At 45.4% G+C, this 22,785-nt stretch overlaps 1 protein-coding gene across 1 annotated transcript; it reads left to right on the forward strand.

The window, feature by feature from the left end:
* Positions 1 to 12,484: 12,484 nt before the first annotated feature.
* On the forward strand, positions 12,485 to 14,109 carry LOC123075813 (uncharacterized). Its single transcript, XM_044498330.1, has 3 exons — positions 12,485 to 12,853; positions 12,953 to 13,132; positions 13,246 to 14,109. The coding sequence occupies exons 1-3, from the start codon at positions 12,683 to 12,685 to the stop codon at positions 13,861 to 13,863; spliced, it is 969 nt and encodes a 322-aa protein (XP_044354265.1). The 5' UTR covers positions 12,485 to 12,682; the 3' UTR covers positions 13,864 to 14,109.
* Positions 14,110 to 22,785: the final 8,676 nt, after the last annotated feature.

Consider the following 22,785-nt stretch of genomic DNA (forward strand, 5'->3'; position numbering starts at 1 on the left):
TCTTCCCTAGGACACAACTTCTTCCTCATGAATCATCTCCCCAAATCCTTTTCTACAGCTCCTGCACTTCTTCCCCAATCTTGTGCTACACTTGTTCGTCGTTGTTTTTTGCGTCCTATGCACCGCGTCTGCCCTGGTCAATGACTCCATGTACTGCATGCCCGAGGCCGCCAGCGTCCTAGTCGTCATCGTCACCGGTAATAAGTCATCGACGTCCTGGTCTGGTCGTCCTCGTCACAAACAAGCTTAGCATGGTCGTCCTAAGTCTCAGTGCTCAAGGTCGTTGGCTCTTCCTACTCGCGACCGGCTTCCTTGACATGGCCTTGCCGCCCTTGCGCATGGCTTCCTTGATGGCCATGAACATGCTTCGCTCCACCCCAGCTTATTTGCATGTGACAAAACAGAGTCGTGGGGCCCTAAATAAATGCGATTCAATGTGCCGTTGTATTACCAGTGAGTATTTATCCTTTATTGGTTCAAAACAAATTAAACTGCATTAATTGCATGCATCCCAAGACAATAACGGACGTGTAGATTTCGGTGGGCTGCTTCGCCGAGTGCTCTTCGTCCACTTCCGGACATTTCTTGAATTACTATTGACATATACCCAAGCACGTTATATTAGGATTTCGCTGCCAATTAACAAAAACCTGCACCAATCCCTGAACTAACTATGAGTGGCTCTGATTCTAGGGGGTACGTCGCCGTGCCCTCCTCGACTGCGTCCATAGTAAATCCCTTTTTTTTTTAGAATGTCGTATCAGAGTTTTTTCGGAGAGACATTCGCTCAAGTCTCAAGTGCGCGCGCGCGCTCTCTCTCTCTCTGAGCATTTTCAACGGGGCGCTTCGCCTCGGCGCGGTATAATTCTTTTAAAGCGCTAAAATAGTCTTTTTGCGTGCAGGAGCGATGAAGAGGTTTTCCATTGCACAAAAACACGGCGCCCAATCCGATGGTCCCACCTGCAGCAGCCCCAGCGCACACCCATGCGCTAAAGTGTGCGGCTCTATTTTACAGCGTCTGCTGGAGCGCTATTTTTTGTGTCCGGCGCAAAAAAAGATGGTTTTTAGCGCGTGAGGCTTTTTTGGGCCCCTGTTGGAGAAGCTCTAAGGACCTCGCATGCACTATACTACTACCCCTTGTCATTGCATGTTCCGCGACGCATTCACCGTCATAGGACCACTGGGTCGCGTTAGAGCGCCTTCGCCGGAGGACGCCGATGGGCTAAGCCCCCGTCGGCTAACGGCGGTGGCAGGACATCTCTGCGCGCGCCTCGGCGCGTCTTCATAGTGGGGGAGGCTTGGCCTCCCTCCTATATTGCAGCGCGACTCTGGCCGGCGGGCCGGCGGCTGGAGCACCTCGACGGATCTGGACCGGGAGCTCGTAGTGGCAGCCTAGTGCGGCTGGATCTGGAGCTTCGGGGTGGCAGCCCGTGCTTCCCGCCCGGTGATTCTGTTCTGGTGGTGTGCATCGTGCCGGCTACGGCTCTTCGTCAGTGGCTTGACTTGGGAGGCTGTCGGATCTGAGCATGATTGGCGGTTTTGGGTCACTGGTTCTTTCGGCCGGTGATGAAGTTTGTGGTGTCTTCTGCTTGGTCATGGCGCGATAGTTTGTGGAAGGATCAGATCCAGCGCTGCAGCGGGCTCCTCATGCTGCGCCTGCGCCCGCTGCTGTCGGGAAAAAAAATTCTGCCAGTAAAACTTGTAAGATGAGCAGAATTTAAACCAAATTCCCCATATTCATCGACCGATCGTTAGCGATATGCTATGTTGATACGATACGATCGGCGGGGTCTGATGGGAAGTGTCCGCCGATGATGAGGCTCCGAGTTGGAGATGCAATCTAGCGCGCGGTGGCGATTGGAGAGCAGCAGGAGCGGGTACACCTTTTGTTTTCACGGCGTGTTCCGTACAGAGAAGGCATCGTTTCCATTTCTTGTTACGCCTGAACCGCGCCGGACGTTGAGTAGGTAGTACGTCTAATCTACGGTCCTCCGTAATAAACTCGTGGCCTGGCAATGATCCGACTCTGCTCAGGCCTCATTCATTCATTGATCCCTTCATTTGTTTGTGTTTGGTCATTCAGAAGTAATCACTAGCTAGCCTCCAATTAACGCTGTAGTCTGCTGATGCAGCACACGAGTAAACAGTTCTGGATTCAGTACTGAGTCGGGGTAGCGCAATAGTTATCGTTCCCAATGAAACTTTGCGAGTGGCTTTTCGGTAACGCACAAATTATCGTCAGTCTTGTGTGAAGTAATTGTCTGAAAATATGCAGATGGCTTTATTGTCCCTTGAAACAAATATACGAGAGTAGTCGAAAGGAATGATTGTAGCGGCAAGAATAATAATGACTTCCCAACCCTAGCCGTCCCTCCTCCTCCCTCCTCCTCCCTAGCCGCCCCTCCTCCTCCTCCCTTCCTCGCCACCACCTAAGGCAGCCGCCGGGCAAGCCCGGGGCGCCAAGGATGGTGGCGGCGGGGCCTCGGTTACCCTGCCTCTGCGTGGGGAACCCCCGATTTGGAGCGGCGGCTCCATTGGCAAGGCACAGCCGGCTAGCAGCCGTGCGGGCGGTGGATCTACCGTCCTGATCACATGGGCGGCGGGATCCGGTGGTCGTTGGCGGCCGGCGGCGGTTTCTGCGGTGGCCGGTGTGCCGCGATCTGGCGCCTCCCCTCCTCCCCTGTTCGGCGTGCGGGCCAACCTCGTCGGGACGCTCTTCCTTGGGTCACCGGTTCTGTACAGGAGACGTTGCTGGTGGCGGGGATCTAGTTCGGGAGAAATCCCTGGTCGGCCATGGCCGGCCGCGTCGACGGCGACGCCTGAGGGCGCCGTTCCCCTCCTTGGAGGCGACGGTATGGACTGATCCCCTCACTTCCCCTTCCCCTAGGTCTCCCGGGCGAAAGCCCTAACTTTGTTGGGCGGCGACGGCGCTCACGGCGCCGTTTCCTTCTTGAAGGCGCCGCTATGGGAACCTTGGGGCTGGGTGGCGCTTGTGGGTGGTGGGCCATGGCGGTGGTGCGGCCCTATCCTAGCATGGATCTGCGTCCGTTGCTTGGAGATGGACTCGCGTAGGTGGAGGTCGTCGTTTGGCGTCATGGTGGCGTCGATGGCGGAGGCACCTGCCAAGGTTGGCACCTCAATCTGCTCTGAAGAAGGACCAGTGGAAGATGGCGGCGACGACACATGTGAGTGCGTCGGACCGGTTTGTGCCCCGGACCCAGTATGTGGCTCGGTCTTGAGATGTTAGGCTTAGGTGGGAGGTCTAGGTATTTGGCCCAGTTTGCACCCCTTCATCATATGGATTGGAGTAGCGGCAGACATTGCCAAGATGGCGGATTCATGCATATTGTTGTACTACTTTGTAAGATCCTCGAGAATAATCAATAAAATGGCCGCATACATCTCCCAGATGCAGAGGCCGGGGGTCATCCTCCTTTCTAAAAAAAAGAATAATAATGACTTAAAAGTAAACAATGAAAAGTAAATGATTGTTTTCTGCAATAGAGAGATTAAGTGGGGAGAAACTTTGGATCATGATTTTCGTTGAGGGTGATAATGCGACATTAATTCCAATTAACTTGTATCATATCATGATTACAGTATGTAGATTATTTTTCGGTAGGCAGATTGTCCTTCAGTGGTCGAACTCCTCCATGCCGGATTTGTTTTTCTTTATAGTCCTACTTCGACATTGTCATGACATGGTCGTCTCCACAATTAAGGTCATGAGAGCAAAACCATTAAGTTTTGTAGATTATTGTTCTCTCATATTGTCTTTGATCCTCATAGATATCTCCACCTGTTACCTGGTGGTCACGGATTGGCTAAACAATATGTGCTTGTTGCGTAGGTCTTCAGATCAATGTTGTCTGGGCCTTTAAATTGAACACACACATAACACTCACTGCTGATCTGCAAATGCATAGGGTTACTGCAATCAATGTTAAGTAAAGTATGTCAATCCCATAGGGAACAATCGGGCAGATAACTACCAACCTCGCATCTATTTCGTCACTCAAACAGCTATATTCACACCTTGAGCATTATCTGAAAATAGTCTATTTCCTCGGTCGCTAACGAAAATGATAATAAGGGCAATTTGATCTAAACAACTAAGCGAAGGTAAAAACATAAATAAAAAGACGAATAAATAAAGGGGTGGCACTTGAGTAATAAAGGTGTTCTCAAGACGTTTGGAATCTCCACTGCTCGTATGATCTATGGATACTTAAGCCACTTCTCATGTTTCTTTATGTGGGCGAAGCCCGATAGAGGTATGTGCATATATGCAACAACCCTGTATTACATACGCCACCAGCGTTCATCACCACCCCAGTTACGAAATGATAATTAAGGCTTTCCCATGGATGCGGCCGAAGGCGGTCTCCGTATATCCTCTATTGAAGAAGGGAGATAAGCCGGCCCTATCACAACCTACCTCCTCAACTGACCTTCATGCCAATATTAATGACCATTTGTCAAAAACCGGCAAATATTTGATGGCCGACTTCACCTAATCACAAAAATAATTAACATAAACATGTAAAAGATGATCTCATACCTTGCATAGACAACCGGTTCTAATACATACTAGATTCATCTTATTCCTCAAGAGCAAAATAAATTACTCAAACATGGAGATGAAGTACATAGTGGTTAGGGACAAGTTACAAGCCAACATGATGTTGGAGATGGAAAGAAATATGGCAGTGTTGATGAAGATGGTCTGGACCAGTGGCGGATCTAGGCCCCAGGCCGGGGGGGGGGGGGGGGGGGGGGGGGCAGGCCCGGGGCGTGAGGCCCATTTCCTTCAGAGACTGTAGCGAAAATACTGTAGCAATTGCTACAGTATACGAAGGGGGGCCGGGGCGCTGGGCTGGGTTGGATCCACCCCTGGTCTGGACGGCATTCTATTCGCTATTTAAACGAGGCGACAACCAGCACAAAAACCGCACCACATCACTGTTTCGCTTCGCATCCTCCACCGTGCAAAGGGGTAGGGGGCAAGCACCTAGGAGGTACTAGACACCCCCCCCCCCCCCCACAACATGATATTTTTTGAAATGTTTGAAATTATGACATAAATTTGAATTTCTATAACTTCTAAATTTATGAAAAAAAGAAACAGGAAAACAATAAGAAAGAGAGAAAATGAAAAAGAAACAAAACAAAAAACAATTGGGTGGCCTTGCACGTATACAAATGGCCTGGCTCACTCCTTTGCCCATGGTGGCGCGTGGCAAAATAGCATATTCCCAATTTGTCGGTATTCCCTATTTGGCGTTTCAGACGCCCATATAGTGCATTTTTCCAACGGGCGCACATCCCTCCTGCAAGCTGGGCCCGACCATCTATCTTTTTTTGGTTTTTGACATAAAATTAAAATTCTGAAAACATTGAATTTATGAAAAAAAGAAACAGAATCCATTGTCCCAGGTGGTGCGTGGCAATATGGCAGATTCCCACTTCGTCGGCATTCCTTATTTGGCGCTTCACGCACCCGATATAGCTCTTTTTTTCAACGGGCGCATACCCCTCATCCAAGCTGGGCCGGCCAATCTTTATTTATTTATTTTAACCCGTGAAAAGAGTGTTCGTGTTCTGGGACTCAAATCCCCGACCTCCTGATTGAATCCACACTGCATTAACCAACAAGCCAGCTCATTATTATTATTTCCTCTCTTTACACCATTTGTTCTTTCCTCTTTTTTTCATTTTTTCCTTTTTTTTCATTTTCCTTTTTACTTTTTCAATTTTCCATTATTATTATTTCTTCTTCCTAGTTTGATGAATTTTTTAAATTCATGAACCTTTTTATTCAAAATTTATAAACTTTTTACAAATCCATGATTTTTTTTCAAAGTCGATGAACTTTTCCTAAATTGATTAACTTTTTTTGAAATCGGTTAAGATTTTTCAAATCTACATTTTTTAAGTCAATACCTTTTTTGAAAATTTGTGAACTTTTTTTCAAATTCATTGACTTCTTTAAGTTTTTGAACTTTTTTCAAAATCCATCAATATTTTTGAAATTTTCTATTTTTTATATTTTTGGGCTTTTAAAAACAATTGATAGTCAACGGTTGACCGGTCCATGCTTGACCAATCAACCATGACCAGTCAGGAAAGACCCAGTGGTGACTCAGTAGCGAACGAGCGAAGGAAGTTTTTTATTTCTTCAGCAAACGAGCGAGCCAACGCGTGTTGGGCCAGCCCATGTGTGGCTGCATGAGCACCCCTTCGCGAGCAGGCGCCTGAAGTGCCGTATAGGAGCTCCCCAGTTTGTCCTCGTTGCCCACGAAGCCGCATAATCGATCTAAGATGTGAGGCTTTTCACCGCATACTCGTATGACTGAGTGCCCGCACGCCGCTACCGATTGATCATATGTGTTGCGGTGCTACGACGGTCGCAGGGGATGTAGAATACACGGACACTGTTGGCCGGCGACAGCCGCGGTGCTATTATGTATAATGCTAGGCATGGCCATTCTAAGAGCCTGTTTGGATCCATGCCCTCGAACGCCCGGTCAAAACATTGGCGTTAACCAGGCTTTGGGTACCCGTTTGGATGAGCACCAGATAATTGGTGCGTCAACCCTGCCCCAGCCCTCGTAGTTCATTTTCACACCAATCTTTCGGCGAGCACGGGCGTTGAAACCGGTCGCCAATTTATTGGAGCGCCCGCGGTTGGCAGGGCCAGCATCGGGACAATCCAAACAAGCCCTAACTGCCAAATCTGCCGCAATGTCAAGACGATGTGTCATTTTTATGGATTACAATCTACTAGTATTGTTTTTATTTAGTCACTGATTTACAATTTTTTAAAGGAAAACACTCGTTTACAATCTTAAATTGCTGCTAACAATCAAACATTGGTTGACTGTCGGATGAAATGGTGAATCAAACCGCGATGATGTGGTGGGCTAGTGTCACCTAGGGCACCAGATAATCATGTGCTTCTAATTTGCTTTTGCTAATTCTAAGTTGCCTATTTTTTTTGTAAATCTAAGTAAGTAAAATTTGCACATTAGTTAGCCTACAGTTGATTCTTGAAAGTTCACAATCTGAATTTAATGTTAGAAAATTTTGCCGAAAAAATAGAGTTCGAACAACTTGAGATGAGGATGGTTGGATGCGCAATCGTTCGTGACAGCCATCTTGTATTTAAGTAATTATCCATTGAATGCACGCTTGGTCCGGTGAGAGCTCCTCCACCACGCTCCTTCCATCTCCCATGGCTGCCTTCTGTGTTGCACTGCACCTCCCTGACCTTCATCGCTTCCTTTGCTATCACATGGCCCCTCCTGCTCGGCTAGTCTGGTTCCACCAATCCCCTACTACGTGAACCCACCGACACTGAATCCTGCCGACGGCGAGGGCAAGTCGTCTCTCAAGGAGGGTGAGAAGGCTGATATGGAAGTCATCGCCGCCATCAAGGACAGGGCAAACAACTCGTCAAGATAAGATGGAAGGACGTCGTGGACTGCTACACGAAGGACATCGCTCAGATGGGTGCTCTCTCCGCCCGGAACTATGACGCCTCCGCTTCTTCACCAACTGCGCACTTCAACCTTCTCACCGTCAACAACCACCACGCCCTAGACAACAAGTAGCCCTGGTTCTCCCAAGAGGCGTCCTTATGCGGATGAGGGGTCGAGCAAGACTAACAAGGGGCTCAAAATTTTCATTTTTTAGTAAAAGCTCAAGAAAAAAGAATCTCGTGAGTGGAGCTGCAGCAACACTAACAATCAATGGGCCAAGGTTGCACATGCCATATGCGCCAAATGTATGTTTATTGTGATTTGCGATGTGTATTTGCTTTATTGTTTTTCGATGCATGTGATTCACTAGATTAGATGTAGGATCATAATGCTGCTATAGAGAAGAGAATGTCGAGGCTGGGGAAGGCGGTGTAACAGGAATTGACCGAGCTGGATGAGCGACCAGTTCTTCTGCACTAGCCGGAGGTCATGTCAAGTGACTTTTATCGAGGATTTTTTGGAGACCAGTCTGTTATCGGAGTACTTGATTTCGTGTCCTTGAAAAGTTACATGGTGTTTTTTCAGGTAGTATGTAAAGGAATGCATAGGCAAAAAAAGGATGCATGAAAAGTTACATGATGTTTTTTCTCGTAATCGTCATAATTCGAGTGGCATTTATCTAACTAACCCTATATATACTCTCTAGATATTTTACTTGCTTTCCTGAATTCATGTTGGCCTTAACTATCAAACATGTTCTCCACATTTACCATGGGATGACAACCACGCTTACACAAGGGAGATTATTAAGTTGTATTGTAAGGTCAATTTACGGCTTTACGCACTTTGAATTTTACATAGAATGAACCTCTAAGGTTGTACCTTCTGCACAAGACTAGCACCTACAGCTGATCCGGATTTTCTTCCTCTAAATGTCACGAGGCATGAGTCAGAACCTCTTTCTTTGCGAAAAAACTTCCGGTCTATTCATCATGCCATGAAATAGAATTCCCCAATTCAAACTTCAAACCCAAGATCGAGTGTGTATCTTACACGTTGCCTCCGTGATGTTCCTGCATGTGTTTGCTCGGTACCTTTTTTTTAGAACGAAGACGCTAGGAGCGTCCGGCTTTAAATTAATAAAGCCCACATCATAGGCAGCGTAACAAACAAGTCATAGTCAAGCGCAAACGAAACGAGCACGGAGGCTCAGGCCACGCAGATACGGAATCTGGAGAGTTTAAACGGCCAAAAGAAGCACGAGCGGGCAGATTACATGGCCATTGGCCAGAGCACAGAGCATGCAGGCTCGCTCGCTCGGACGACAAAAGGGCCACTTCACGGCGTAGAAGTGGCAGCTGGCTCCCTTGCAAAACATAGACCTGACGGAGACGATCTTGAGCTTGCTTCAATTTCTCGGCATCCTTGCGCCTTGCCAACGGACTCCACTCCTGCAGAAAGAGGTTGCATTTGTAGATTATGTTAACAGGGTGAGTCGGAAAGGTCCCCTCGATCGCTAATTTGTTCCTAATGAGCCAAATGGCCCAAAACAAAGCTCCAATACAGCTCCAAAGCACACGCTTGTTGCTTCCTTGCACGGAGTCAAGAATGGCCGCGAGGTCCAAGGACGACCGCGGGTCCCAGGATGTATTGGCCACAGTCTTGACTGCACTCCAAGCAAAACGGGCCAATGGGCACCAGAAGAAAACGTGATTCGCATCTTCGGTAGCGCTACAGATCGCACAAACGCCGGACGACGGGCCATTTCTTTTGGCGACATTAGCCGAGGTGGGAAGTCTGTTCCGAAACAGCTACCAAAAGAAGACCTTGATCTTGAGCAGGAGATGCGAGGTCCACATGCCCTTAGGCACCTGGAGGGACGGCCCCTAGCACAGTTTGCGGTAAAGGGACTTGACCGAAAACTTCCGGACGGGGTGAGAGCCCAAGTCACCGAGTCCACGGACGTGGACAACGAGACCGGATTGATGAGCGCAAGCAACGCCACAAGATGCGTTTGTTCCTGCCCGGTTAGCTCACGACGGAAGTGAATCGCTGGGGGGACGAGGCTAGTGTCGTGGCCACAGATTGCTCCAGGTTGACAGCCAAGGCATAAAGGTCCTAGAATTCCGACCATAGAGGCTGGGATCCGACCCAATGGTCAAGCCAGAAACGGGCCCAGCGACCATTGCCAATGGAAAAATTGGCCCCCATTGCAAAGGCCGGACGAATCGCTTGGAGATCGTTCCAGAAAGGTGATCCCCTCGCTGCACCCTCGAAAAAATTCCCATTCGGGAAATATTTGGCTCGCAGCAGGTCTACCCACAAACCCGTCGCCCCCTGGGACAGCTTCCAAATCCATTTGCACATAAGTGCGATGTTAAGGATTCTAGTGTTTGTTATCCCGAGACCTCCCAGGTCTTTAGGAGGGCACACCGCGGCCCATTTGACCATGTGATATTTACGTTTAGGCCCGGATCCTTCCCAAAAGAAACGAGACCGAGGCGTGTCCATCTTGGCGTGAACCCCTTCAGCCAAGAGGAAAAGGGCCCATTGCAAATTGAGGTAGCGAGGAAAGGCTTGAATTCGTGAGCACCAATCTAGCTGCGGAGGAGAGGAACTTTCCCCTCCACGGGCAAACCCGCCCGCCCACTTTGGTCCATAGCGGAGCCCATCCGTCAATCGTGACGCGCTTGGCGTCTGACGGGAGACCCAAGTAGGTGAACGGAAGTTTACCGACTTTGCAGTTTAGCAGGTCCGCTATACGCCTGCCCTCATCTACGTCCAAACCCATGGGCAACACTTCGCATTTGTGGAAGTTTATTTTGAGCCCTGACATGAGTTCGAAGCTGAGTAGCAGGGCTTTGACCGTAGCCACACTATGGAGGTCAGGTTGGAACAGCGATAGCGTATCATCCGCATATTGCATGTGTGATATCCCCCCGGGATAAGGTGTCCCAGCACCCCTTTGATATGGCCTGCCTCCGTGGCTTTCGCAGCATAGCCGCCAACGCATCCATGACAAAATTGAACAGGATCGGGGACATAGGGTCGCCCTGACGCAGACCGCGCTTGTTCCTGAAGAAGTGGCCTACTTCTCCATTTACCGAGACCACAGTTTGGCCCCCCGAGACCAATTGCATGACTAGGTGCATCCACACAGGCGAGAAGCCTCGACTGATGAGCACCTGACGCAGGAAATCCCAATAGCTCGGTACCTATAGCTGGTTGATCGGTCCTCCACCTCGTGCACATCACAGAGCTCAAAAGTTTCAAACTTGCCTCATGATGTCATGCCGGCATCCATAGAGTGAGGAGATCGATCTTAGACTTGGCTCAGGCACACAGCTTAAACCTAGGTACTGCCACTGTCACATGACAGGTATGTTTTGTTTTTACTTCTCTATCTATTTCTGCATATTACAACATAAACTTCCTTGATAATAAGTAGACAGTAGAAGATATATGCTAGAATCACTAGTTCAACATGTATAGTTACAAAACGACTACTTCTGTAATACTGATAAAAACACATCAAACATGCCGAAGCCTTTTGTGAACAGAAGGAAAATAATACTGCAATGTACTAGAGCCAGTTTAAATAAAATAGTGCCATATGTAAAAATTGATTTACATATTTTTATGATGGATTCCACTAAAATGCATAATCAATCACTATATGATCAGTTTGAAGTAATATGGCACTTTTATTTCCTGGGAGCTGTACGGTTGCAATTTAAATCGAAATAATTCACGCAAGCTCTCAGAAAAGAAAATACATCAAAATCACAACTGGAATAGTGCATTAAAAAGAAAAGACCACAACCGGTCATAAAAGAAGATTACATGATCAATCACATAATCTAGGATGTAGTTTTATATATTGTGTAATATTTTAAGCACCAAAATACATCCATATGAGAATATTTTGCTAACAATTAATTTAGGATGTGATGGATCTGCACCAAGTTTTCCTAGTTATGAGCCTGATGAGTAATTTCTACTCAGTGTCTTGAAGTTGAGGAAGAGATTGAGGAAGAAGATAATTTAATGGTAAACGGAAGTCGACGGTACCGTTCTAATGTGCATGGAAGTCCTAAATATATGTAACAGCTTATTGATATTAATTAATCCATATAATATATAGGTCTCGTTGCAATGCACGGGTCTTTTTGCTAGTTACACCAATAGGCGGTGTTTTGCGCAACAAACCCATTCAGTAGGTGTTGTACGCAAAACTAATCTGATAGTTGATGGTTTCCGTAATTTTCTCATCTCGAACACACCAAATGTGTATGCATTTTTCACAGAAAACCGGCACTGATATAGCATATATTTGTTCGGCTACCTAGTGTACAATACAGTGTAATAATTGAAGAAATAACATGAAGAGTAAACATAGCTAGAAGGGGATGCGGACTATCTGCCCCCAAACTGAACTGCTCTCAGATGAACAGTAAAATTTAAAAAAGCAGTAAAAGAATTCTGAGAATCTCAGCTAGAAGGGAACTTTTAGCTTCCTGTCCAGTGGAACGTGTTTTTTTTCGAGAATACGCAAATTGCGTATCATAAAATATAATTTTATAGAAGGGAGAATTTGATTACAAGAAGCCAACAGTAGTGCGAACATCACCATTAGCCCACCCACGCCACAACAAGAAAAGAAACTACAGTCTCACAAAACGCTGTAAACCACCAACTCCGCCTCTAGCAAGTTTCCAGTACAACGTGCTAAGTGGAAGTAGCAACGCTCTGTTCAAATTGATGAAAAACAATAAACCAGATCATTAGGGGATTTTACGCAAAAAAAAAAAAAGATCATTAGACAACCACGTCTCGCTACGGATAGGGATGGTAACGACCGCTCGGCGCGGTGACGCGGCGGGCCGCGACAGCGCAAGGCGCACGTGTGCAGCCACCCGAGGCGCACGTGTCGCCCCAACCGACAGCGCGGCACGCCCTGACTTCTCACTCAGCCTCTGTCCCCAGCATGGAACTCTCAACCAAATCCATCTCCAGTTCCACCCAGCACCCCTCTCCTTGCTCCACGACACGGCCGGCGTGCGTGGCAGTGCTTATCTTTTTCGCCGGAGGTAGCAAGAGTGGCGAGAGTAGTTGACCAGCTAGGTAGGGGAGAGTGGCAGTCTGGCAGAGAATGGTGGCGCCCGACCTGACCTGAGCAGAGCTGAGATCCTCCTTTGCGCATGCTTTCTTCGTCTTGCTCCGTCGCGGCGTGCGGCGTTCGTGCGTTCCGGCTCCTGGCCGTGGCCGCCGTCCGGCTCCCGATGCTCCTCTTCTGCGACGCCATGGTGTGGGCCGTCACCTTCCTCACCTTCCCCGTGCGCCTCCTCGCCGCCGCCGACAGGGAGCGCAAGGTGACCAACTAAGCCGCCGTCCGCCGTCCGCCCTTCGCCGGCTGGTCCGCCCTCGCTCGGCTAGCTCTGATTCTTGCGGTTTTCTTCTTTTTGGGGCAGCTGGAGCGGCTGGTGGGGGAGATGCAGGGGCAGATGGAGCGGGTGGTGTGGGAGAACAGGGACCTGGAGCAGCGGCTGCGGACGGCGCTCAAGGAGAACGCGACCATGGAGGGCATCCTCGACGAGATGGAGGAGGAGAACGAGGAGGCCTTCGCCCGGATCGACCTCCTCGAGAGCCAGGTATGAGCAGAGCCGAATCCGTCGATTCGCCATTGGGGGGATGCAGAGCAGAGAAAGGGGTGTGGTACACTAATTTTGTGCCTGGCGTTTGTGCCTGCTCGGTCGGCATGCAGCTCAAGGCGCTCAAGAAGGAGAACATGCGGCTCAAGGAGCAGAGGGGCAAGTCCGTGTGGGACAAGGCGGCGGCCACGGCCACGGCGGCGACGGTGGCGGTGGCCGGAAATGGCGGCGGCAAGAAGAAGCCTGGCGAAACGAGGGCATGGGAAGGCCAAGAAGAAGAGGAAGAAGACGCGCCAGCGCAGAGGGACCAGCCGGTCGTCTTCAGACCCGGCGACCTCGACGCCTTCCCACCGTCGGAGGCGCGGGATCAGCTGTTGCGGGCGACGGCGCGGCGGCGGAGCCTGTTCAGCCTGGGCATGTCGCTGGCGGTGGGAGGGATCGCGTGGTCGGCGGACGCGCCGTGCCTGCCGCTCCTCGCGGGGCTCGTCGGCGTGGTGGCCATGTCCATGTGCAGCGTGTCGCGCCTCTTCCGGGCGCCCGCAGACCACCGCGTCCTGCCTCCGGCGTCGGCGGCCTCCGACGGCGCCGTGGCGCTGCTGAGCCTCAACTGGTTCCTGCTGGGCGTGCTCACCTACCCGATGCTGCCGGGCGTTGCGCGGGCCGTCGTCCCGCGCGCCGCGCGCCTCGCCGGCCCCGCCATCGCGTGGCTCGCTGCCGCGGTGCCCGTTTGACGGCATGAGGTGGCACCGCAGAGGGCATCCCTGTGTATCCGCGGCTCCGGTTCTCGAGCCTGTCTCTGTCTATCCGTGCTGCAGCCGCCTCTGTTTTCTGAAGCTGTGCGAGTCGTTATAGTAAAAAAGAAAAACTTCATTCCGTTCTCCTAAACTTGAGCATGTAAAAACGTAGGATCTGCCCACGAGTACGTGTATTGTCCTTCTCAGATTCAAATAACACACTAACATCGTGGCTTTGAATAATATTATTGTGTCCTTTTTTCTTGAAATAAAACGCTAAAACTGTAATGCTATGATTAATTATGAGTGTTTGATAAGTTCTCCTCGCCTGATTTTTGTGGTTTTCTATTATGCAACACATTTGTAACCAACATGTGGTTGGTTTTGCAAAAAGAAACATGTTATTGAATGGTTAGAAGGATAGTGGTATTGGTTTTGCAAAAAGGGTTAGAAGGATAGTGGTATCTAATGTCTATCAGACTGCCCATCAGAATTTAAGTCCTAAGACTGCCCATCAGAATTGAAGTCCTAGACTAAGTCTGGACTTGATATTAGGGCTAAGGCTTTGTATATTCTTGGATTTATATCCCAAGCCTATCAGAGTTTAGATTTGGTCCAAGTCTAGACTTGATATTAGGGCTAATATTTTCTGGATTTATTTTAGTCTTTATGGCTATGTGCATTGATATGCATTGATTTTAATTTTTGTTCGTACTATTGCTATGGCTACAGCTCTTGGTGAACTACGAAGGAGTCAGGATGATGTGTATGCTCAATCTATTGGAGGTGCTTATAGATATAAATTATGGTGCACGTGCACTCGTTCGTATGGATGAGTATATATACATATGAAATTATGGGGCACGTGCACTCATTCATATGGATGACTATATACATGTGGTATGGATGAGTATATATACATATGAAATTATGACGACGCACGTGCTCTCACTATATGTACATATGAATGTGACTATATGTACATATGAATGAGTATATGTACATATGTACAAATGTGTGCGTCTGTACTCTCTTAAAAAGAACACATGTTTTTCTATATGAGCCAACTTATGTTTATGGGTTGCCTATTATGCAACACATTTTTCAATCGATTTCTACGGTGCAGAGGCTAAGACAGTGCAACCCAGCCGGAAGCGGCTTTATCGATGAACAATCGGTGCAACCTGGCTGGGAGCGGCTTCATGAGTAGATGCTATGGGCGCCAGACTGAAGTCATGGCTTCCTCGGTGGAGAGAAGACTCGCGATTTCATCAGTGGAGGGAAGGAATAGGGTTGACGGTACAATGTTGGAGTATGGTCGTTGATGCTGCAGCCGATCGAGGCTAAGAGGGGTGATCGTGGCGGTGGCGTGTCAAGGAGGACAGCTCTGTGAGGTGGGATGGGATTATTTTCTAGATAAAAAGAAAGAAATGCTAAAATAAAAAGTGGTGAGTCGTTCGATGCAAAATTGACGATCAAAAAATGGTTGATGAGATTTATTTTTTCTGAACAACTACGCCTTTTTAACTACGAGGTGGGACAGCTAATGTTTATTATTAAAATGATCGAATACAAGATGCTTGTGTGACTTTACAATATTTAATATTCAGATTACCTAGCTTTAGAAACACAAGGCAGTGATCAGCTAAATGACAGTTGCCAGTATGAGTCATTGCTAAAATTGAGATTTGAAGAGTAATCCATTAGGCCCCCTATTGTGGAGATCTCTGGAATGGAATCATTTGTCTGAATGTGACTAGTGGTGCCACAAAAAACTTGCTAGGTGACTCCTGGTTTACCAATGCTCAAAATTATTTCTAATATCTCTAGAGACTACAGCCAGAGCCAACATTTTATTGTATGTGTAGAATGTTGCTGCTTCTTCCCTGAGCGAAATAACTATCTGGGCTACCACCTGTAAAACGAGAGCTTCAGCCAACAGAGAAGACCATACTATTTCTTCCTATAAAGAATGTTGATTTTGATTTGTTGTTATCTTCCTTTGTTTGGATGGATAGTTCAATCTCTGTGATATTCTGCATATCTTCTCTCCATGTTGCATTTGTGAAAATTTTGCAGTTTGAAACAACGACTAATATAACTTTTCCATTGACTTGCTGTTGTAGTTATAAAAACATGTTGATGTTCAGGGGGGATACTAAGAAGAAAAATAAGGCATTGCCCTATCATGGCGACACAATATAAATAATTATTATTGAAATCAAAAAATACTTAAACATATAATCATGACTGCTTACACCATAAAACACAAATTAACATATTATTTTTCTAGTGATGCTCACAGTTCAAATCTGATCTTTAAAAATATAATATTTACACTTATTATGGAAGTTCATTATTTATTTAAATTGGTATAGATTAAATTATTCTGAATAGAAGCCGATCGATTCCGTACTCAAACAAATCATATAGAGGAATTTTCAGACGTAGATTTAGTTCTTTTTTCGTATATTTTATTTTACACTTACCAAAATTAATCACATAACAATGTTGCTAACGTTAATTTCACTATACAGTAATATTGTGCACTAATAATACACATGTAATAAATTTTGAACAAAGTTAGTACAAAAAAGAGTGATAGTACTTCTTCCCGTTTTGATACACTACACTATAAAACTTTAGTTAAATCGCACCATAACCGGTCAAATATATGTTAATTTTTAGCACTTTATAGGCATGTATATGTATGTGTTTGTGTCTATTTTGTGTCTTTAAATATCTTGGTAGAGACCTTTACCATCTAAATATATTTTTTTGTAGAGGTTTCGAGAGTGAATGATTATTTTAGGTGTATATCAAGGTGTTTGCAAAAGATTTTTCTATGAAACATTGGCATTGCTCATTTGTTGCTTCTTTCATGGCTATGTTCATGGATTTTCTACTTTTTGAAATTGGACCGCTTGCGATGGATATCCATGAAAACCAGGTATTAGTTATTTTCTTTGTTTATCCATGAAAAAAATACTGGCTTGTTACCCACTCAAAGTCTGACCAATAACCCACATAAGCTCTATGAATTCACTGTTTGATTTGGAAAACCATCATTGTCATAAAGTATAGATCCACAACTCGTCCATGTGTGTCACTGGCGTATGGAATGGAAGAAGCAAATGATATTCTTAGAGTGTACAACTAAAATGCTTAGATAAATTCTTAGTAGATGAACTGGCTTTCTTTTCTGCTATTTAAGATCTCGCTGCTTGTTTTCAAATGATGATTGCTTGACTAGACACCAAGGGTGCAAACCTTTCCGTGCCATTCGATGAACTTCATCTATAGGGGATATGCAAAGAAGGAAGAAGGCACGAGAGGACGAAAAGCAAGGGAGAAGGAAGGAGGGAAAGGTTTATCACCCGCAAGGTGACCTCAACTAGGAGAGTGGCTCGCCACTATCGTGCGAGCTGGGTAATTGGTGCTCGTTTGATCTCTCGGAAGAGGGGTTGGGTAACCCCAAGTATAGAGTGAATTAACCTAGCAATAAGTATTTCAATTAGGATAAGCTGTGACCTCGGCATACATAGAGATGGAATGGTTGTAGAGCACTAACCCAACCTTCCGCCATGAAATCTGCATGGCCTGCCACTGCCGTGGTCGATACCATCGACCGACTTGCTCCTCAACTGGGACTCCCCCTGAGACTAGTTCGGTGCTTGTGCAACCGGATCATTCGACGAAGGAATGGCGGGCAGGCCAGAGCAGAGCAATTTCTTTCTAAGGACGAGAAACAAATCAACCGAGTTATCAATCTGTCGCGCGCCTAATGGGCCACCGGCATAAATGTTTCCTAGCCTAATGGGTGATCAAAATAAATGGGCTTCTATCTGTCGACCACTCTAGTGACCAAAAGTAGAAGCTGTCATTGGGAGGTTTGTGGTGTGGATGTGACAAGGGCAATACTTCGTATTTTTTATGGGACAGAACCAGCGGAGAGCATAAACAATAATATTCTTGTTCTAATTCCTAAGGTCAATCGTCTGAAGGAGATCTTACCTAAGATACTATCAGAAAAATAGTTAGCTTTTGTTTTGGGGCGCCAAATTACGAATTATATTATATCAGATTATGAATGATTCGAGGAATAAAGCAAATGTTCATAGATCTTGTGCCCTAAAGTTGGACATGATGAAATCTTATGACAGAGTTGAGTGAGCTTATCTTCAGAATATCATGGAAAAACTAGGTGTTGCACATCAGTTGGTTTCCACGGTAATGAGTGTGGTAATCTCAGTTTGTTTTTCAGTTACGTCCAATGGAAAGAGACCTGAAAATTTCAAACCATCCAGAGGTATCTGGAAGGAGATCCTCTTTCACCCTATCTTTTCTTGTTGGCAGCAGAGGGCCCCTCATGCCTACTAAAAACTAACAATCAGTCATCTCATCTTAGTGGCATAAAAGTGTCTCGTCGGCTCCACTGGTGAATCACCTTCTCTTTGCGATGATAGCTTATTGTTTTTTAAAGCTAGCAGAGAAGGGGCTGAAGAGGTTTCAAACTTGTTGAATGCTTATTGTAGTGCTTCCGGACAGAGGATTAACAAAGATAATAAGCCCTCCATTTTATTCAGTAAGGGTTGTCCTAACAATATTAAAGATAAGGTAAAGCTTTATCTTAACATGCAAAATGAATCTTTAAATGAAAAGTATTTGAGTATGTCTTCAGATGTGGGGATATGAAAGAACGTGACTTTTAAATACTTGAAAGATAGAATGTGGAATAAAATTCAATGGTCGCTCGAGAAGTTATTATCCATGGGAGGGATGGAAGTATTGAAGAACTCAATGGTGCAAGAAATTCTATGGGATGCCTTAAACTTCTTGTGGTCTATGTGAACATATAAATTCCTTAATTAGGAAGTTCTTGTGGGGATTCAAGCTAGAATGGCAAAAGAACGGTGGCATGGGTGCATGGGACATCGTGAATATACCTAAATATTTTGGCAGTTCGGGTTTTCGGGATCTAGAGATTTTTAGTTTGTCTCACATTACCCGGTAAGCATGGAGAATTCTTCAAGACCCAAATTCGTTGAGTGCACGGATCCCAAAGTCAATGTAATTGGAGATAGATAATTGAAAGAAGAGATGTCTTGATTCAAGGGCTGATTAGGCATATTGGAGATGGTGCATCTATAAAGATTTGGAACCATAACTAGCTTCCAAGGGAAAATTCTATGAAACTGATAACTGCTGCTCTTAACAATGTCTATATGGTCTCGGGCCTAATTGATGCTACTGCTGCTAGTTGGAAGGAAGATTTGGTGCGAGCCCCTTTTCTTCCCCATGGATGGTGCTGCGATTTTAGGCATTCCTTCCTTCATTAGGAACATGTCGGATTTCTGGTCATGGGCAATGAAAACAATGGTTGCTTTTTGGTCTGTTCGGCCTACCAAATGTTGATTAACACCAAACTCTTGAGAGAAGGCTGGTTATATAAGAGTGGAGGTGCCTTAGATTTAGAGACATTGAAACAACGGAAGAATTTGTGGGGGTGCTTCGGTCTCGGCTAAACTGAAGGTATTCTTATGGCGTCTTATGCAACACTCAATCCCTACTTTGGATGTTTTGAATCAAAGGAACATGGCCGACAACCCTCAATGTCCTTTGTGTGGTGCTCTTCATTCTGGGAGACATGCGCTAATTGAGTGTCCCATGGCCCAGTCTGTTTGGACACTTGCAAAGGAAGGTATCGTAGATAATACGATAATGACCAGAATCACAAGTGGAAAGTTTTGGCTCACTTGTATTCATGATTTGGAATAGTAGGCGGATTTTACTGAGATGGTAGTAACACTATGGGTTGTGTGGTTCACGCGAACAAAATCTATATATGAGCAAGAATTCCAGTTGCCAATGTCCACGCACTCATTCATCATGCACTACATTTCAGGGAGGGAATTCATCACCTCATCGGTGGCCGGCCAAGCCACATTATGTTCGGAATTATGTGCGGCAACCCTGGATTAGACCGCCAATGGGTATTATGAAGTTTAGTGTTGATGGAGCAGTGAGTAGACATGAATGTAGAGGCGCAATTGCGGGAATATGTCGGGATCATCCGAGAAACTACATGGGTTCATCGACGGTCACCTACAATGGTATAACAGATGCCCCTATGCTAGAAGCTCTTGCATGTCGCGAGGCGTTGGGTTTGGCAAAAGATCTAGACATATCTCGTGTTCTAATGTCTTTGAATTGTGCTACGGTGATAAAATACATTTAAGGTGGTGGTGGCGGGAGATATGAAGCTATTGTAAAGGAGATTCTCATGAGTTTGAGTCTTGTAATTTTTTTTGCATGAAAGTAGAACTAGAAACTTTGAGGATGATAGTGTAGCAAAATTTTCTTTATCCTTCGGTGTGGGAAGGCATGTGGTTCCTTCAACCGCATGACATTGTAACAATTCCGTTGAAATTACAGGAATAAAGATTCGGTATACCCGTAAAAAAAGCAGAAGTTGTCGAGGCGAATGATCATCACAAAAGATGGGAGATCCTATCTTTGTTCTTTGCGGCAAATTATCGGGGACAGGCACAGGCGACCTCGAATTTGATGCCCCATTGGCGAGTGCGCGTTAGTCTGCAGCAAGCAAACTCAACCAAGTATTGTAGCGAGTTGGTCGAGTACTGTAGCTAGTGAAAGATCCACCATAGCAAACCAGTATTCTAGCATATACTTTAAAAATAAAATTAGAACAATTTTTGTTTTTTGAACCTTTTCGATAATGTGAACAATTTTTGAACTTCAAAAACATTTATGGAAACGAAAACAATTTTTGAAATTGGGAACATTTTTTAAAATAGGAAGTAACATTTAAAATTTCTAACATTTCTTGTAAAAATGTGAAGAATTTAAAATTTTGGAACAACTTTTGAAAATGAGAACATTTTAAACTTTTTGAAAACCACAATCTTTTTACGAAAAAACCAAACAATTTTTGATAAAATGAGAAAACATTTGAATTTGTGAACATTTTTTATTAATGTTAATTCTTTTTTGAAAAGAAAACAATCTTTGTAATTATGGACAGTTTTTTAAAATCAAGTAATTTTTGAAATGAAAAAGGAACATATAAAGAAAAATAAAAACAGGAAACAAAGACCAAAAAATAATAAAAAACCAAAAAGGTAATCTTCTACAGAAGGTTCCCAAAACCGGTAAAACTTGCTTGGAACCCAAAACCGAAACCAAAACTTTTCTATCGACGGCTCAATATGGGCCAGCCACTTGCTCTCACTGGCGCGCTCCTGCTATGCAAAGCAGCGCCTGCCGGCGTGAACTAGGAAATGTGGCTAAAGTTTTGCGGAGCTCCTGTTCGACGCCTTAAGCGCGCGAACAGGTCCCTGGCGCTCCCTGCAGCGCCTAGTTAGGACGGTTCTTGAACGCCCTGTGCAGCGAACTTATAAGAGGCGAAAAAACAGCAAAAATTGTGGCCCTCTCCGGGATTAAAACTCGAGCCGTTGCCTTCACATATGAGTGTGCATAACCACTAGAACTACTTGACTATAGTGAATTATAAGAACATGCAGCCGTGATATTTATTGCATGCGTGCTGTATCACTTAGCTTTCTGAATTATTTAGAAAAATCATGAATTTGACTAAGTATATCAATTTATAAAAAAATCATCACTTTTGAAAATAAGTTCACAAATTTGAAAAAAGTTCATCAATATTTGAAAAAATATCATGATTTTAAGATCTTCTGATTTGAAAAATCAGTTCATTGATTTGAAATTTTTGATCAATTTCTTAAAAAATTATCAATTATGGAAAAAGTTCGTCAATTTTGGAAAAAATTATTCAATTTAGCAAAACAATAAAAAACCGAACAAAGTCGTTTCGAATAAAAAAGTAAAAGATAAAATGAAAAATGAAAAAATGAATAGAAAAAAGAAAAGGCCATAAGAAGAAAAGAATGCGAAGATGTGACTGAGCACGTAAGGTGAGAACAGTAGGGTGGTTACTGCAGCGTACGAATGACCAGGAGGTCACCGGGCGCGCAGATGTTTTTAAGAACAGAAAAGGGAAAGATGGGTTGAGCCCAACTAGACACTTCTGTAAGCCCCCGTTTGCAAATAACAGTAGTAAACGGGCGCATAAAGCGCCAAACAGGGAATGACAAAGCTTCGTCCGAAATCACTAATTAAAGAATACTTGTTGCAAAGAACACTTCACTTTCCCAGGTCGTGATAAGTGGCGCCCATGCAGCGCGCCACTTGTCGCAACCTGAGAGTTTTTCCTTTTTCGTAGATTCGCTTATTCAAAACGTTTTTATCTCTTAAACCGTGCTTCCAAATCTCGAACCGCTTTCATCATTGGATTCCTCGCGTCGAGATATTCAAAACTAGATCCCATGTTGATAGGTTTTAATGAACTTTTTTTTCACAAAAAACGGATAAAAAAACTGGGCGAAAAAACTAAACCGGGAGTACGGTTTATTCCCTTTCTCGCGAAATAACAACCGTGCCTCTTGTGGAAGCAAAATCGTGACTCTCGTGGAAGGAAAAAAACAAAAAACACGTTTTTTTTTCGTTTCCAAGAGGCACGACCGTGACTCTCGCGAAAGCACAACCGTGCCTCTCGCGAAAGCAAAACCGTGACTCTCGCGAAACAAAAAAAAACAGAAAACACGTATTTTTTCCCTTTCCGAGAGGCACGGCCGTGACTCTCGCGAAAGCACAACCGTGTCTCTCGCAGAAGCAAAACCGTGACTCTCACGAAAAAAAACAGAAAACGCGTTTTGTTTTTCCCTTTGGCACGGCCGTGACTCTCGCGAAAGCACAACCGTGCCTCTCACGAAAGCAAAACCGTGACTCTCGTGAAAGAAAAAAAACAGAAAACGCGTTTTTTTTTACTGTTTTCGAAAGGCACGGCTGTGACTCTCGCGGAAGAAAAACCGTGAC

This window comes from Triticum aestivum, chromosome 3D (assembly GCF_018294505.1).
Source record: "Triticum aestivum cultivar Chinese Spring chromosome 3D, IWGSC CS RefSeq v2.1, whole genome shotgun sequence".
Lineage (NCBI taxonomy): Eukaryota > Viridiplantae > Streptophyta > Magnoliopsida > Poales > Poaceae > Triticum > Triticum aestivum.